At 38.9% G+C, this 19,077-nt stretch overlaps 1 protein-coding gene across 1 annotated transcript in view; it reads left to right on the top strand.

Annotated features, from left to right (window-relative positions):
• Positions 1 to 19,077, top strand: part of ttll7 (tubulin tyrosine ligase-like family, member 7) — a 94,178-nt gene that overhangs the window by 38,244 nt on the left and 36,857 nt on the right. Inside the window, exons 10-13 of the mRNA XM_061738391.1 lie at positions 6,308 to 6,402; positions 8,287 to 8,434; positions 12,688 to 12,761; positions 16,255 to 16,390. Of these exons, the coding sequence (XP_061594375.1) occupies positions 6,308 to 6,402; positions 8,287 to 8,434; positions 12,688 to 12,761; positions 16,255 to 16,390 (453 nt within the window). The remainder of the gene's footprint in view (positions 1 to 6,307; positions 6,403 to 8,286; positions 8,435 to 12,687; positions 12,762 to 16,254; positions 16,391 to 19,077) is intronic.

The following is a 19,077-nucleotide window of genomic DNA, read 5'->3' on the forward strand; positions in this document are numbered from 1 at the left end:
GCACTTTGTGGGATTCATTCTTGTTTAAATGTACATTAATATCATTTTTAACCTCTGAGGGGATGTCTTTCTGCTTGTGAACCCTAGGTGGCAGTAGTGACCTGTGTGGCAATCTGTGGTTTATATGAGCTTTATTAAAGAATAATTAGAGTGATTTATGGGACTGTCTGTCTCTATCCACATCCATTTTCCCCCAACATGACTATTTCATGGAATAACTATCAAATTAGGGGAGCACAGGCTTTGTATATGGGACAGTTGAAAACACACCCAACATTTAGTCATTCATCATCAGACTGGTATGGCAGTCAGTGACTGTGACCGTGTGCATGTCTGTGATTGAGAGGGAAGGTATAAAGTGCAGGTTTATTGACATGTGAAACTTTCCTGTGTGTGGTTTGGGGGTATGAGTGATTTGAAAGGTAAACTCAGTGTATTCTTGTATGTTTTTGACTGACAACTTTGGACCTCAGATGTTCTGTTGATTAATTTTTTTTTTTTTTTTAAAAACACTTAGTTGGAAATTAATTATTATGCCCTTTTTGAATACCTTTAAAGCCCCCTTTTGTGTCTTTGTCTGTTTTATATCTCTATATGTCTTTAAAAAGCGACTCTCCCAGCTCCCTGTCTTCCAGCCAGGCTGGTCAAGCGGACTGGCGGGGGCTGGGGCTAAGCATCAGCCTGCTCATTCCCAGGATCTGTACCAGCAGCTCAACACATCAGCTAGAGTTCCCCCGTGTCGAAGTGCACGACATAAAACGCCACAAAAAGAACAGAACCGAGATTGATAAAACGGCTGAAACAAGAGAGCGACTTAACGGGGCGTCCAGCTGTCTGTCTTTCCGTCGCTCTGCTACTCTTGCTTGTTTTTTTTTTCTCCCCTCCCTTTCTCATTCCACTATTGTGCTGCAACAAACACTCCATTCTGACAGCGGCTGAACTGTGCTGATACCCTTGAGTGTATGGGGCAAAATGGGGGGCTTGTCAAAGCAGGGGTTGTTTACCCTCTGCCAGGAATAATAAGAAAGGGTCATTTTTCTGTACCGATTAATCAGGCCGACCAGGCTTTGCGCTTGTTTCAGGGAGTATTTCGAACAGAGAATAAATGTTAATGTGGGAAGCAATTTGTTATGGAAATAAGGCAGCTGATTGCTGTTGGACCAGTGTGTTTAATATATTTTATTAAGGTTTGTGCGGCCACAAGAGAATCAGCCGGCACAAATTTCTCAAAGTCCATTGCGTGATGATGACTATTGTAAGTTTTATTTTCTTTCTGCTAGTTTTATTCTCAAGTGCAATCTGAGTTATTGACATTCCATAGTAAAATAATCAGTTTACTCTGCGGGTTTCCAGGAAGGCCCTGTTTTGGTCTTGATTTTACTGTCAAGCCATTATTTACTTACTAACTATCCTTGGGAAACAGACATAGCCCTCAGAAGCTCCGAGAGCCCGAACATTATTAGACAGCCCCTGCATCCAAACTAGAGGATTTTTCACTTGGAAATTAATAGGCTATATCAAATTGAATAAGCCATTTAATTTTGCTGTTTGCTTTTCCTCTCTTCTGTTTTTACTTTGCCTGCAGTAAAGATCAGAAGACAGACATGCGGATCACACTGCAGACAATTCAAACCAAATGGACAGGAAAAAAAAAAGAGAGGCTCTCCTGTGAAGGCTTTTAATTCAATTCTGCCTTCATGAACAATAAACAATGACTATTGTGTATCATATTCAGGAGCATCAAATAAAACATTTATATGTCTTGTTTAAATTTTTTAATGCGTTTGAACCCATTGTTTAAACTTTATGTATTTAATTGGCCGATCAGATGAGAATAAAATCATCTCGTGTAAAATGAAAGACCCCTGCTCGCGTTCTGCTTACTGACCGAATAATATTTTGGCTACACTGATGTGATGCCGAGCCAAATCATTGAATGAGTAAAAATAAGGTTCTAATCTTTTCATCTGACATTTTTATTGAATGTGTCTTGAAGCAACCAAGAGGTCTTTTTAAACTCTGCCAGAGTCACTTAAGGAAATCAGAGTGGGGGTTTTGGGAGCCTGCAGGGGTTCATTAGGAACAGACTGGTCCAACTTCCTCTGCCAGGGAAGAAAATGAGAACACAGAAATATGGAGAGAGAAATGTAGAGAGGTCGGAACCAGACAATTGGGGCTAGAAAACGGAGGTGGTAGCAGTGTGGGGTGTGGGGTCAGCAGTGACCAGTTAGAGAACATGGTGAAAGACATCAAGAAAATAGGGTGGGAAAAGAATTGAAACAGACACAGAGGAGTGCAGTTCACGGGGAGTAGACGGAGAAAGGCAAAAAAACTAAGGGAAAACAAAGAAAGACAGCGAGTGCAGTGGTGCCAGTCTACCCTGTGACAGCCTGACACCACAAATCAAACTAAGAAATGAAGACAAGTAACGAGACAACCGTCGCCAGGATCACTGCCAGTCTGCCTTTTACCTATGGGCTGCGCCACTCTGAAGCCGTACGCTTTTCATTGTAGCTGTCACACTGGGGAGTGCTCTAAATGAAAACAGAGCCATTCCTTTTTTTTTCTCCCTCTGTAGTGTTCGAGGTAAGGCACCGAGGGTCGAAGCGGAGCTCCGTCCTCCTTAACACACAGAGGGATGTATTGTATACTTTTTTCCTTTGAGCAAGGGGGTTGGCTGGGGTCTCTGTTCCTGTTTTCCTCTTTGTGCTGGAAGACATTCATCAACACACCTTTTGATAAATGGTTGTTGTATTAAAAAAAAACCACACATATGGGTGCAGGGACCCTTACTAAAGCACTTCCATGTAAACCTCTTTCATGTTGGTAAGGATTTAGTAGTTCACCTGTTGATTTACTGCCCGAACAAGCTCAGAAGCTCAAAGTGCTAATAAAAATCATTATTCTTGAAAATTGGGTCCTTACATTTAATTTGACTTCTATACTTTTATTTTTGCATGTCATGCCTGTAATATGTTCGAAAAAAGTTGATACAGTAAAGCTTTTACCACCTAATAATGTTGCCTCACAAAACTTAAAAGCTGCTTTAACATTGAAGATACCAAGCAATGAAGTGTTTCAGTCATTATTTTGTCTAATTCTTCCTTCAAATACGTATTCAGCTGTGGAACAATACAGGGTTGTTATAACCTAATCTTTTTCCCCCAAATTCTTCTCACATTCTCTGTTGGGGGCAAGTCAGGACTATCGACAGATGCCAATACCATGTTTTTCCTCAGTCATGCCTTTTTGATGTGTGCAGAATGTGGTTTTTGCATTGTCTTGCATTGTTTTACATTGACCACATATTTCTGAGGGTGTCCCTTTGGAAATATGTGGTCATGTGAAGGCATCGTGTGTTCCTCTCAGTCTGTGTACTTTTCCATGCTGCCATCACAGAAGTGTAAATTCACTTTTCCATGGGCATTGATGCAAGCCTTTACAAAGACAGATTCTGGCTTTTGGGCTGGGTGTTTTCTTCTCTTTGAACTTATGGAATTCATTTTTTTTTCTCCAAAAAATATCTGAAATACTAATTCAACCCCAGACAAAGTTAACATAACATTTTTGTTTTCCAGTAAAGTTTCAATTAGAATTTATGAAATCAGCTGTATTGTAGTACTTGACAAATGTTTCTGACGTTAATCTTTGCTTAAATGATTATACCAGCTTTTGATTCCAGATTTGTTTTCATAATATTAAGCACCGTAACAGGAGAAATATGCAATTATCTTCCTATCTTTATAAGACTATTGTTCTTAAATATTTCAATTATTCTAATACACATTTTTTGACTTACTGAAGACCCTCTTTATGCTAGATAGTGTTTTTGTATAAAATCATCATTGTAATCAGTTACAATGTAAAGTTCAGAATTGCTTTTCTCTCATTTATTTTTTAATTTTTAATTTATTTTTTATTGTTTTTCAATACCATCTCAACTTTTCCTGATTCATGCGTGTACAGATACTATCACTGAAAAATAAAAGCTGACTTTTACAACCATATTCACAAGCTTTTTTGGTGTTGGAGCTGAGGGACTATTTGTATGTAAGCAGCAGTATTACTGATACTGTCCATATTTTTGTTCTCCTCTTTATTTACAGTTGATTTCAAATCCTAATGGACAATATTTCAGTTGTCACCTTCCTTTTTGGGCTACAAGCCTCATGGTTGACAGCACAGCCAGTACTCTGGGCCCCTTGGTTATTGGGAGTTTCGTTGTGATGTACATATTGTCTTACATCACTGTTTCCAAATCTGCCACACAGCAGTAACTGCGTTTGTGTCAGGATTAGTAACGGCTAGTTCAGAAAGAGAGAGACACACGCACGCACGCACGCACGCACGCACGCACGCACGCACGCACGCACGCACGCACGCACGCACGCACGCACGCACGCACGCAGGAGATTGGGTTACTGACAGTTCCACCCTGCAGCCCTAAAAAAAAAAAAAAAAAGCCAAAGGAAAAAATAAATAAGGATTTCGCTGCTCATTTCCAGAGCAGAATCTTTTTGATTAAACAGGGCTTGATGTGACACTGGTCTGTTTTCTCACAGGCTTCTTTCAGCATCCTTTACTCACAATTCTGGTTTACACTCACTCACTCACTCACTCACTCACTCACTCACTCACTCACTCACTCACTCACTCACTCACTCACTCACTCACTCACTCACTCACTCACTCACTCACTCACTCACTCACTCACTCACTCACTCACACACACACACACACACACACACACACACACACACACACACACACACACACACACACACACACACACACACACACACACACACACACACACACACACACACACACACACACACACACACAGATAAATCTTTGCTCCATAACTGAGATCACAATTTGTGATTGGCTGTTGTGTTCATCCATGTCCAATGGTTTTCATGAAAGAAGATGCTGCAGAAACCAGACAAATAGTGTTCCTGTCTCAAATACTGATTCTGATCACAGATTAATGTTAATGAAAAAGTTGAATTTCTAGCAAGACTTCCAGATAAGCAGTCATTATAACCTGTAAAACAGATCTTTCCAGCTCTTCAGAAAGATATCTAAATTAAAAAAAACAGACTTTTCCAGACGTATTAATTCACATTAAGCTAATTAACGTGCAATGTGACAACCAGAATTAGTTGATTTAACACGCTGAAAAGGATTGTAAATTAGTTCTTGATTATAATTTGCTTGCATTTAATTTTTATTACAAGAAGCTTCAACAGCCAGGTGAATAAAATCTCATCCCTTCTATTTTTTACACACTCACCTTAGTTGATGCATATTGTAATCAGGCCACTGTCACTTGTGGGTGATGTTCTGTATCGTGAATCAGTGTACATCTTTATTTCTTTGTGCAAAGAATAGATTCAATAGTAATTCAGGCTCAAACTAGAACCTGTTCAACAAATACACATATTAAGGCTACTGAAATACTATTTCAATCAAAGCACCCATTTAAACCAATTGTTCTTACATAAAAAACAAACTGGGTGGCCCAAGCTTGTTGGATAATACCATAAGCAGACCTGACTTATCTCAGAAATCAAGGTTTATGAACCCAGGCCAGCCTTTCGGTGGACATCTGTTGGATCGTCTTATGAAGTCCCCTCATAGAATCTCACCATTCCAATAACGGCTGCCAGATTTGTTGAACCTTTTGTTGTCTCATAAAAGCTATTCATCTCCACAGGAGGGGGATACATCAAGGAAATTAACAAAGAGAAGAGTAATTCATTTGTTGTGTGAGGTTAAAAAACTGATAATTAAATACTATGCATTGGTGCTTGTAATTGTTCTGTTGTGAAAGGAAAGTTGCTCTTGAAGTAATCCAGCTTGTGTGCCTTGAATCACAGGTGGCATACTTCGGACTTGCTTAGTTGATGTCTTTTGATTGTATATGATCAAAATACGAAGTTATTGGTGGCTGTCTTGTCATGTTAAACTGTGGTGTGTAAAATATAAAAAAGTCCCTCAGCTTGATGTACGACGACGTACACATCAGTGCCAGACAGGATTCGTGCCTTGAAAAAAAGCCAAAAATAGCCTGAAAGTGTCCCTCAAAAGGCAAAAAAATAAAAAAAAAAGTCTTCCATCTCTATCTCCGTTTTTCTTTCATCTCTTTCTTGTAGGAACATATTTTCTTCTTCCAAATATGCACTAAAGCTGCATCTGTAATTGCTTACCATCTCAGTCTGTTGAAATTAGACAAAAGGAAAAGAAAAGATGAAGCAGAAATATGAATATCCTTTGAATTCCTTTCTTCTCTTTTCTTTGACAGATCAATCGAGCGCCGAGCTTTGGAACCGATCAGAGGATTGATTACGATGTGAAGAAAGGGGTGCTGCTTAATGCTCTCAAACTCTTAAACATTAGGTATTGTATTCTATCACGACCATTTACACACACACACACACACACACACACACACACACACACACACACACACACACACACACACACACACACACACACACACACACACACACACACACACACGCACACAGGCGGATAGATGTGCACAAATTGTATCAAGTGGCTAATCAGTTTTGTGTGGAGAGGCAGACAAAGCTCAAGTCAAAACCTTTATTTTGCAGGTCTCTAAATGTTTAAAGAATTCAATCGATTCTTTTAGTTTACCCAGAAAACTTCAAAATTACTTTGATGCATGGTGAAATTCAGTCCTTGTTCTTGGTTTTTACATTGATGAGGCAGTAATTGTGTGAACGTAACATGAGGTTTGAGCTTTGAACACATGAATGACTGTTGTTAAATTCATGTGTTGGTGTTTCTCTGTTGGTTACAAAGAAATAATGCCAAAGGCACAAAGCCATGTCTCTGTTGATTGTGTGGTTTTCACTTCAGTCACACATCCTGCAAGTGCATTTGAATTAGTGTCATTTTTACCTGTAAACTGTGCTATCTGTAGTTTCAAATCTACGAATTCAAATCCACAGTGTATTTACACAGGCGTCCTGTCTTGCTCTTTGTTGCTTTGAGGGTGTATTAGTTTCCCTATTTTGCTTACACTTACTGTTCTTTTCGTCTAATGTATTTCTTTATATATATACTGTTTGTAATGTATGTGTGTGCCTGCTGGCATGCTTTTCTTTCCCCTGGCTACAGTGACTCTACTCACTGATTGATCATTGTACACCAGACCTTTGGATCTCTGCTCTCTTTTTTTTTGTTTTCCCTCTCCTTGTCCTCCCCTTATTGCCCTAAATATAGTCTCAACTGTACTGGTCACAGACAAACACAAGCATGCACACAATCAATCAAATGTTGCACCCTAGGTCTGGTTTGGCCAAATCATTGGTGCATTGTGCCACCGGACCACATAAAATCTCACTCCATCCTCCCACTGAGCATCAGGTGGCATGAAAAAAACAAAAATCTAAATGATTTGTTCCATAGCTGACGTTTGCTGTGTTGCCATGTTTCACGCTACAGATTAAAAGGGGAGATTTGGTTATTTTTGTTCATGACAAATAAAAATGTTCATGGCCTTGAACGGCAGTAGAAAGTCTTTCACAGAACAAGCTGCTTTTGTTCATGGTGTGAATGAGGGATATGCTGTACCTTTCTCACTTTTCCTTTTCATAGAAATGACTTTTCTCCCCCAGAGTTTCGGGTTGGTGGTGTGTAGAGTTAGGCTTGGTTCTTGAGTCTGCTCGCAATACCAACTGTATCAAATGTGATCAATTCAGACCCATCTGGGCATGGACATTGATAAACCTCAGCCCCCAACAGCACTCAATATCCAATTTAAAGGGCCAGCGACTGAGTAAAATGAATTGCCCTTTCTCCAGACCACAGTACCCCTCTTGTTCTGAATTAACTGTCTGATTCTGTTCATCTATGGGTTGTTTTTAGTTTCAGCTCCATTTTCAACTTTTATTTTTGAATTTCAAAATTGTTTTTATTACAACTTCATTTTAGTTCTGTTGTTGAAATTAAAAAAAAAAAAAAATCTTTATTTACTACATCCTGTATATGATGATAAAATTTTCATCAGTCCATTAGCTTGGGATCAGCACAGCAAGCTTTTAAACTTTAGTAGAGAGCGCAGGATTATTCTGTGAGAACCCTTCTCTGTGCATGTTAAATTTTCACTGAACAGAAACTCAAGTTCAGTCTTTTTTCAGCAGATCTGCAGAGAAAACATAAAATCTATTTTTTTTCTCCATTCTTAGTCTGTTTTTAAAGGGTGTGGAAATCCTCAAAAAAGTGTATTGTACTTGTTTCATGCCGATCTAGGGCCAGTGATAAGAAACGCAACCTGGCTCAGCAAAAGGCAGAGGCTCAGAGACGGCTATATGGACATGGCTCCATGAAGAAACTCCCAGCAGCTTCGTCGGACTGGGAGAAACAACGCCACACATTAGAGCGAAGAAGAGAAGAGCTGGTAAGGTGGCAAAAAAAAAGTTTGCTGAAACTGTGTTTTGCAATATCATTAGTTTGACTTCAAATTTTCAAGTACAATCGCTTTTCTGAGACACGTTCAGCAAAATATTTAAGTGATAAGTGATTTATTACATTGCCCCACTTTTTCTGTTATGCAGCTGTGACAAGCTACCAAGCAGTCTCTTAATACCACACAAAACAGAGCATCCCACAGAGATTCTTTAGCTCCCGGTCCCATCGGAGGGGAGGTGTGGGTGTAATGTATTCTGAATCTGAAAGAACTGGCAGAGTTGATTGTGCCAGCTCGGGTCAGTGCTTGTGTGGCACTTGCTGGTGATACACACACATTGTGTGAAACACCAAAGATAAGATCGGTGATACTTTTCTTGCAGGTCGCAAGGTAGTTTCTGGGGAAGATAAAATCAATCAGGCTAATTTTCTAAAATCATATCAATATATCAACATAAGCAGTGGTATAAGACCAGAATTAAAATGAGCAAAAGGTTTTAATCCTGGATAGGGTGAGATCCAGATGTGATTAGTGTAGTTTTTGCCTCTTTATTTTCTTTATTTTTTGTATAGCCCCAAATTATCAATCCCAATTGTCATCCCAAGGCACGGTATACAGCAGAGAAGCATTAGCAAATTTCTTTACAGTCCTTTAAAAACAATCAGCTTCAGTCCAATTATCTTCATTTAAGTTCAATTCATTGCTATTTAGTTTTAATCCAGTTGAAATCAGTTGAGTCCAAATTTGGAATTCATGTAATGCCAATTCATAAAGACTTCCAAAGTAAGAACCCAAGATTCCATCAAATATTCACTGCACAAGCCCATCCTTGACAAAGAGAAAGTGAGCTGCCTTCACTGCTGGGGGTCCTGGATTCTTAGATGACAGGGAAGGGTGATCAACAACACATTAGTCCAGGGATGCAATATCTGCCTATGAAACACAGAAGAGAACAATGTTAAGCGTTAAAAAAAAAAAAAAAAAAAAAACGAAAAATCTGAGAGCAAAATGCTCTGCTGGAATGATATGGAACTAAGAATCTAATGTTGGGGAAATATCATAACTCTGGCTGATTTAAATAATTTTAGTTATTTTCTATAGTTGGCAATCCATCCACTGATTCTTGTTTGTGTGTACATTCAATGGCGCCTGTGTGTGGCGTTTTATCTGTGTGCACTCTAACGTTTTACTAATTTCTTACATTGTATTGGTTTTACACCACTATACTAAGTACTAAGTATATGAAGTACTAAGTGGGTGTTTTTCCACTGCACATGGCTCACTTATAATAATCACTTTCCATCATTTTTATCGATAGCTTTTAATGAAGTCCCCTCTCCCACAGCCTGTGGCCATTAAGAGGAGTACGGACGTTGTGCTGAGCTTTTCTGATGGCTAGAAGGGCCACTGGACCTCAGCCATTGTGCCCTCCCTCTACCCTGATTGTTGTTGGGGATCCCGTGATCAGATGTGAACTTTTTCAGTACTGTCGCACATTGCCTTCCTGGAACCTGAGCTTCTGACCTTCTGAAATTACTGACCAAGCTATTGGCATCTCTCCCATCTTCAATTACTCAAATCCCATTTAATGTTGGGAGTAATGATGAAGTTTTTAAGCAGTCTGAGCTGACCAAATTAGATTTTGGCCAGCTCATTAATTTTTTAAACCAGTCCGGGAAAGCAGTTTGTATCTGGTTCCTCTCCCACACTTGGCCACCGCTCTGACCATCTTATTTGACCTCCTAGTCTCCACACTTGGGTGCAGTCCACATTTAGATCCAATAACATTGGTTTTATTGACAATTTCAACTCTCTCTGAAATCCCTGGCATTTTTTTCCCCAACAGAGATGGTACTCATCTAAACTAACATAGAAGTAAGATGTCTGCAAATTGTCAGCACCCTCTGAAAACCCACCTACATGATTTACATGTTAACTTCTCAGACCTACTTTATTCACAAGCCCTTTTGCTTTTATATGACGAGTTCAACACAATTCTTCTTCAATTCTTCTGAATGGTCATGTTACCTCACTCCTGCGCATCGTTATAAGTTTTTCCTTACAGCTTCTTACCACAGAGATGAAATAAATCAAAAATCAGCACAAGGGTAACAATATACAAGAACCCCTCCAAAAAGATAAGAACTAAAAAACACCATCACATGTGTTACTGAATATGAGATCACTCCCATCTAAACCTCTGTTGGTAAATTACTTGTTTTCTGGTCATAATATTGATTTATTCTGTATCATGGAGAACTGGCTGCATCAGGATGATCATGTTAGTATCAGTGTTTTTTTTAACTAGGCGATCTACAACTCATTTCCATTAATTGGCTCTAGATCCAGCCTTAGTTGAAGGTCTTTTGAGACTCGGTCTCTCTCACACAAAGTGAAAGTCATAAGCCCCTTTTACATTGGCAAATACCCTGCGTTTAACACTGAAATCTAGCATGTCGCCTGTCCTTTTCATTTGACTGACGCGGGGTGGCGTGTCAAGCTGGCCCTGGGAATAACTCGCCTCCGAGGGTGCGCCTAATCGCGAGTCAGGACTAATGTAAACAGATCTGATGTAGAAGAGGCTGTCTGCAAGCTCCTCATCTTTAGAGCCGTGGATGTCATAAATCAGCATATTAAAGAACCGTAATCTGCTACTGGGTAATAAAATGACAGACTGCGACTTTGCAAGACTTGAAACTCGGATAATTAAAAAACTTAAGAGTCTCAGAAAGAAGGTATTTGTGGTCAACGAAGGGGCAGAGGGAAACTGCTGGTCATACTTGTGCAACGCGATGTGGGGGAAGTCGCTATTCAGCCTGGTTAAATTGCCAACATTTGGCAATATTACATCAACTTTGAGGGTTTTCTCATGTATTCACGAGAGGAATTTCTACAGATCACAAGATTGAGGGACTCTAAAGAATTTTCTACACGGATCAAGGATCAAACCCAGTAAAGCTCTTCAGTCTGTCAGATAGCACTGCAATGAAAACAGACATGATCCACTGAAATGATTTAGAAACTCCTCTGAAAACCACTGCCAACCGACCTACCGTACTCTGTTGCTGCATGTACAAATGCCCGGTAAAACTTTACCATGCAAAGAAAAAGATAAGTGAACTCCAAAACCAGCTAAAAGACTAAGGTGGATGATATGAAAAGATTACCAATCAAAACCTGAAATTCTTTTTGGACACCATGAACTTTGAAGAGGTATGGATTGTTTCGTATGGACTTTTCAACCAGTATGTGGATTTAAAGCAAAACAACTGAAATCCTTATTCAAGACAAAAAAGATAAAACATTTCACTTTCAAAGCTGCAACAAGTGGTTTCCTCAGTTTTCACATGGTGTTGTCAAAAACGCGACGCTACACAGTTATAAACCTGCAACGATCCAAACTTCCTTTACACCTGTTGCTACGATCAAATTTAAAGCAAGCATTTATTTTTCTTTAAAATGTTCTCTTCTCTATTGAGTTTAGAGTTTAAATGATCTGTATTCTGTCGCACAAAGAATTTATAAGAGGATTGTGGAGTTTTCAAAGAAAAAAATATTACATTTTCCTACAGTAAAACAATTTTTTTTTTAAATTGCTAGTTTTATATAGACTTAAAAATAAGGTGTAAAGGTCAAACAAGAAAAGTAGAAAGAGCAGAAACCCAATTTCACATGCTTCTTACTCCAGTTAGAGTCAAAGTTTTCTTAGACGTGCATACCATTTAATCATTTTCTCTTTGAAATGAAGCAGCTGGGGAGCTTTCTTCATCTATATGTTGAAAAGTGGCTGTGGTAAGTGCCTCAGTTCCTCCCCTCTTCCTTGATTAGCCTTTTTGATAGCCACAGCAGTAATCAGTGGGTGAGAAGAAAGAAGGCGTAATGGAGCTTTTTTTTTTTTAATTTTTAATATAAATCTTTGAGTGCTATTTTGGCTAAAGTGTGATATCAGGTTTAGGTCTATTGAAGGCACCTATCACTTATTACCGTACTCAGTGATATTGCAGTAGTCCTTCCACTTTTCGTTATTCTGAATTGGCCAGCTGACCACCACGATTACTTATTTGTAACACAATAACAAGATAATAAAAGAGAAGAGTTATGAGTGGGATTTGTTTTTCTGCTCTTTCTCCTGCTTTAATTCTATTGTGCCAGAATGAATTCTTTCTTCAGTGTTAGATATGTGGTGAAGACTTTTACCTGGAGCATTCTCTGTTTTCTTTTCTTCGCTGCTCTTCTGTTTCCAGAAAGAGCAACTTGCACAGGTTCGCAGGCAGATTTCCAGAGAAAACCATGAAAAGCAACACCTGGGAAATTACAGGTAAGAACGAGACCTGCAACTCAAAAGAGAAGGTTTCCCCTTCAAGAGATCCACTCACTTTAGTTGTGCCAGCTCCCATTTATGGGGGTCATTTGCAGAACTGCACACTTAAAAAAAGGCACCAGAAATTGTAATAGCGAGACTCAAACTTGTTGTTGTTCCACCACAGTGTTCATTTTGTTGGATTTTAAAACTTTAACCTGTTAACCCCTAGGGATTTTGGAGGTGAATTTCGCCTGAACAAGCCTATCCAAATTAAATCAACAATATCTCCACAATTATAAGGACAATATGCATAATCTTGGTTTCAATGGATAGCTACTATAAGACCTCCCAGCATACATTTCCAGTATCACAAAAATTGTGAATGTTCACATGCCTGAGCAAATTGTGATAAACCAAAGAAAAAAAATGACATTTTTATTCCCGTCTAATTTTCAAATTTTCTTTAGTTTGCACAGTGGAAAACACCATGATAGCAATGCATAAAATTATAAAGATACCACTGCCCGGATTCAGGAACTCATTGATTAAAACTGTACCAAGTTGCATGAGAATAGCTTAAAGCACAGATTTTATAAAGGTTTTAGTGTAGATAGTACCAGGCGGACTCTCTGTTTGGACACTTGGATACCTATACTCTGCCAAAATGTGCCAAATGTGTTTTTTACCGTTTTTGAAGGGAATATGGCTATAAAATACTTTGATGATTTGATGATACGTGATTTGGTAAATGTAAAATCTCAATCCAAAAATCACTGCGCTCTGTGCTAGTCTCTCGGTGCGTCTCGCTCTATTTACTGTGCAACTGTGCGTCACTGATCCAAGATGGCTGCCGCGCTCCAGAGTTCTAGCTCAACGGTAGAGACCTGATGGACGAAGTCTTGTTCAAGTGTAATGTATCGTTTGAGAGTTTGCGACATGTAAAATGTCAACAAAGTTTACGGAAATTCCCAAAAGCCACGAGAAGTCAACAAAATGGCCGCAACCGGCAGGATATGAAATGACGGCGGATGAAGCAGTTTCACTACTATGAAGGATTAACCCGTGAATTTTGGTCAAAGAACGGTGTGGATAGACTGAAAATGACAACAAAACGGTAAGGAAATAAAATATACTGCTTTTGGGTAGATTATCTTTGGGATTTGCTGACGTATTGTGTGATGAATCTGAGAGGCGGGCTATGAAATGTGAATTTTAGCTTTCTGTTTGTTTTAAGATTGGCACGAAGTGGTCGGGCCAGAAAAGATTTTGTTCGGTATCATCTGAAAGTGTAGCTTTTCTAGTTTCATATGATACCCGCTGTGGTGGAGAAAATTGATCTTGCGTTCTGTTGCGTTTGTTACAGGTGTTGCTCATGTTGGGGGCGCCATCTTTGTTGCATATGTATTTTTAAATTGTTATAAATCAAATACTTCGTTGACAAAACGTACTTGTAGTTTTCACATATTGGCTTCAGGGCTTCTTGTTTGAGAAACAGTTGAAAGAAAATACCCTGACAGCACTTGGGTAACTTCTTCCACACATGAACTGGTGCATGCAGCTGCTGGACCTGGTACCGGGTCCATCAGGGGGAACAGGTTTAATCACATAAATTTGGCTTGCCAGTTTCAAGCCATTTCTTCTCTCTCAAACTTATTTCATTTTCTCCTTAAACTCCAGCTGGGGCTCTGGAAGACAGTGAGCTTGTCGGTTTTTAACCTTGCAGATGGAGCAGATTTACAGTACAGCACGGAGAAGCAATAAAAGCACATTCAGATTTACTGCTTCGTTCTTTTAGACTTTCTCCTTCAGTCCCTCAGTTTGTCTTCAGCCAGCGTGCAGACACCTACACAATTTCAGCTTAGGATTCTCCTTTCTCTCAATCTCTTGTTAACATAAAAACCCCACACACATACACACAAACGTTTACAAATACAAACTAGATAAGACATACTTACCCGTCTTGCTGTCTCCCCAAGTTTGAGTGACTTCTTGACTCATCACTCAACTGAATGGCTGGTCAACATGCTGCTAGAGGGCTGCATGAAGTCCTGTCACCTCCCTCCTCTTTCTCGACAGGCTGCCAGACAGTCAATCAGACGGACTGAGGTCTGTCTGGAAGACCCCTAATAAAGACCTCTTAGCATTCAAATGGTACCCCAGCGCTGCACTGAAGTCTGATTAACATTCAGCTTCTCATTAGATGAGTACGGTGATGAACTCACGTTCGGCTATTAGATAAAATTTGTATCGGGTACAGACAAGCCAGGACTCTGTGTGCTCACGTACACCACCACACCATAGACAGACAGACAGACAGACAGACAGACATGTCAAAGCATTCTTGGCTCACTACTAGTCTATCAAAAGTAAACTATATACCAGTACATTCATGATCTTAGGTGAACAAAGAACCAACAACATGAAATGTTCTACCCAGAATAGATAAAACATTTACTGACATTTCACCTTTGTTAAAATCCACAAATGGGCATGCTGCTCTGTGTCAGGATCTCAGGAGTGCTAATTACATATATACTTTTTTTTAAAGTGACATTTTGTTATATGGAAAGCTTTTGCTGCTTTTATATCCTTGAAATACTGGCCTTAACTATATAGATTTATAAGCAAGTCAATGAATCAAAATATCAATTCCAGGGCAGTTTAGCTCTCGGTACATGTTTGCAGATTCCTAGCTTTGTCATTCACACTCGCCAGTGCTTATTATGGTTAAAATGATGACGTTATTTAAATTTGATAAAATGATGATGATAGGATGTTTGGGGATATGTTATGAGGATAATTTAGACAGAGGTTTATACATTGTTCTCCTCCCCTGAAGCCTAGGATAAACTGTGAGCACTGTTAGATTAGTCTTCCGGACACAAACATGGTATGTGTTGGAGCATTAGTGAAGACTGCAAAAAGCAGGGCGCATCTCAGTTGAGTGTGTGTGCAGCAGTGCACTGCGCTGTGCAAAAAGACTCACTCAATTGCAGTTTCTCGACTCAAGGTCTCCAGTAATTCTTGTATTTTGGTGTTTTTTTTTGGCACTCTGCCTTTTCATTCTTGTTCCTTGAACCTGTGACTCTTTCTTTTGTCTCACTTGAAATCTTTCACTGAAATGTTTTCTCGATCTATATTTCCTGTCCTGCTTGCTCTTTTTCTGTCCATCCACTGCACTCACCTGTTGTGCTTCACTCCATCAACTCGTCTCTTCCCTAACATTTACCTTTTCTCTCTCACTTTCTACATCTATATCTCTGCCATTACTGATCTTTCACTCTTTCCCAACCCTCTCCCTCCTTCGTTTGCCCCTTTCTTAACCCTCATCTCCCTCTCTTTTTCTCTTTCTTTCTCCTGTTACCCCAAACCTTTTGTTTCTGTTCTCCATCATTTATTGCCTCACTCATTCAATTCCTGATAACCCTTATTCTTTGCTTTTCCTTTCTCTCTATCTTTCCACTCCTCACTCATTCTCCTCGCCTCTCTCTGTCTCTACGGCCTACAGACGTATTTACCCCCCAGACGACAAGCTGCTGTTGGAAAAGTATGAAAGCCTGCTCTCGGCCGCCTTTCAGACCTTCCTCGCCGGGCGAGCTGCCTCACTTCAAAAGGAAATGAATAATCCTCTGAAACGAATGAAGGCACGTACGTCAGTGGCAGACTGTCACGGACACACACACACACACACACACACACACACACACACACACACACACACACACACACACACACACACACACGGACACACACACACACACAACAGAAACCTGAAGAGACTCAGACCTGAACATTGCACACACAATCTAGGCACTTGTAGACAAGAGGAAAAGGAATGCATGTTTCTATTACTATTCTGCCCACAGAGATGAATAAGAATGCACAAATAATGTGCAAAATGTGTTATAGTCCTTGGTTGTTGTTTTTTTGACAGATTGACAATATGTGCCTTTTCTTCTTTTCCTAGTGTAATTCTTACAGTCCCAAATATTTATTGTACTGCACAGCTTTTAAAAGACAATCAAATACCACAGAAAAATGTCTCATACAATGTCATGTTGTTTATAGTTCAACACTGCTGCCTGTGTGTGTGTGTGTGTGTGTGTGTGTGTGTACACACACACACACACATATATATATATATATATATATATATATATATATATATATATATATATATATATATATATATGCATATTTTCTTTTTACAAGGGATTCAGGGGTCTGAACATAGGCCTCCACACACGTACTCAGTAATGTCACGCATTTCATGAGCAGTTTTAACTGGGTTAGAAGTCAAAGCCTGCATGTACTGCAAATGCCAGACTCTTCATTAGCAGGAAATGTTGCTAAGTTGTGAAGGTGAAGATATGAAGAAAAACTGAGAATGAGTGAAGCCGAGTGAGAATTACGAGGAATGTTTAAGCAATGACACGACCAAGAAAAGATGATAAGCTACCAACAGAGATATTTGGTTACAGTTGTTTTCTATGAAATAAAAATAAAACAAGTTCCCCAAAAATTGAAAATTCAACTTTTTTTTAAAATTGTATATCAAAAAAAGACAACAGTTAATTTATTTAAAAAAAGAAAAAGGCATTTACATCAACTCACTATCATTCGCAATTATTGCAACTTTTGTCAAAACTACCTCAACCATCTTTAGCCCACAGTAGTTTGTCTTCCCAAAAATCATTGTTTGGTCTTTCAGGACGTGAATATCTGCAGAGACCGTTTATGGAGATATCAATCAAGGGTTGGGCTTAGCTGAAATACCAAGATTTTTTAATTTATCCGGCACAGAGATGTGGATTTTGTTCAAAGCATGAAGCGAGAGGGAGAGTAGCTCCGCTGTGTCCTTATCTGATAACACAATCATGAGTGACAACTGGACCATCCTTATTAAGGGATAGAAAGTGAGATACTAATCTTGACCTTGAATGAAACGGAAGCAAGGCACCTGTCGTCTAGTAGAATAATGAACAGACCATAAATATTAAATTTTATAAAGATATACAGTTTACACATTCACAGTTGGGATAAAGTTCTGGTTTGTGACCAGAAATTATTTACGCAAGTACTATATGTGAATGTGGTTTTGTTGTTGTGGTTGGGGTTTTGCCTTTTCTTTGCCAACATATTTAGCCAGTTGACAGCTGTGACCAAGGCCACAATGTTTTTTATCTGTGTCCTTATTATCTCCAAAAACAACTTGAGGTCATTTCCTGAACTCTGGTTTTAGTGGACTAAAGGCTGAACTCTTTCATTGGTGCTCATTCTGCATGTGACTGCAACGTCTTAAAACACGTTTGGCTACAGTATCATTGTGACATAATCAGCGCCAATGCTTAATATGATTTCAATGTTTTTCATGGGTCAGAACCATAACTTATGAACAAATGAAGATGTGGATATAACAGCATGACTTTAGTAAATATGAGCTGTTTATCATTTTTAGTTAACCAAACTTATTTGACTTATTGTATTCACCAAAAAACGGTTGAATCTGTTTCAAGATTTATCAAGTTTATTCGAAATCCCGACGTGTTTAAAGGGCACCTATTATGACATCTAACACCTATTTTAAACAGGCCTTGAATGTTTTAAAAACAAGCTTTTGATTGTTTTTGCTAAATAAATTAGAAATTCAGCCTCTGAGCCATGTCTTTATCTTCCCAGTCTCTAACCTCATTATCTATGCAGGATTCTGAGTGGGCGGGGAGGCTATGATAATGAGGCACTGTGCTGATTGGCTGCCTGACGCAATGACGGGATACCCTACTATGAAAACATAGGCGGAAGCTCCGGCCGGCGTATGGAGTAAGATAACTTCCAAAAAGATGTGTCCATGTTATAACTATTCGTATTCGTAATGATAAACATTTGTATGTAAATAAAAAAGTTGTATCCAAAATTCTGCTGTCACACACATGAGTCTGATAAATTATTAGGGTTAGGATTGTTTTTATGTGAGTATGAATCTAAAAGCTGTGAGTGCAAAGTCTTGTGAATACAACTCTAATTTCTACGACTACGAGTCTTCACTGTGAACACGAATTCAAGTTTATGGGTACGAGTCGAAAAACTGTTGAAATGACATCCAGGCAGTTCACAGCATAGACATAAGAAAAATAGAGAAACATATTTTCTCATCAACAAAACATATTTTTAAATTTTCAAGTAACAAAATAACATATTTTAACTACTTTTCAGATTTTTTCAATTATTTTATTGTCTGAAAAATGGTTCAAATGTTATTTTATTGTCTGAAAAATGGTTCAAATATGTTATTTTGTTATTTGAAAAATTTAAAATTTGTTTTGTTGATCTA

This window comes from Cololabis saira, chromosome 13 (genome assembly GCF_033807715.1).
Source record: "Cololabis saira isolate AMF1-May2022 chromosome 13, fColSai1.1, whole genome shotgun sequence".
In the NCBI taxonomy this organism is placed as follows: Eukaryota; Metazoa; Chordata; class Actinopteri; order Beloniformes; family Belonidae; genus Cololabis; species Cololabis saira.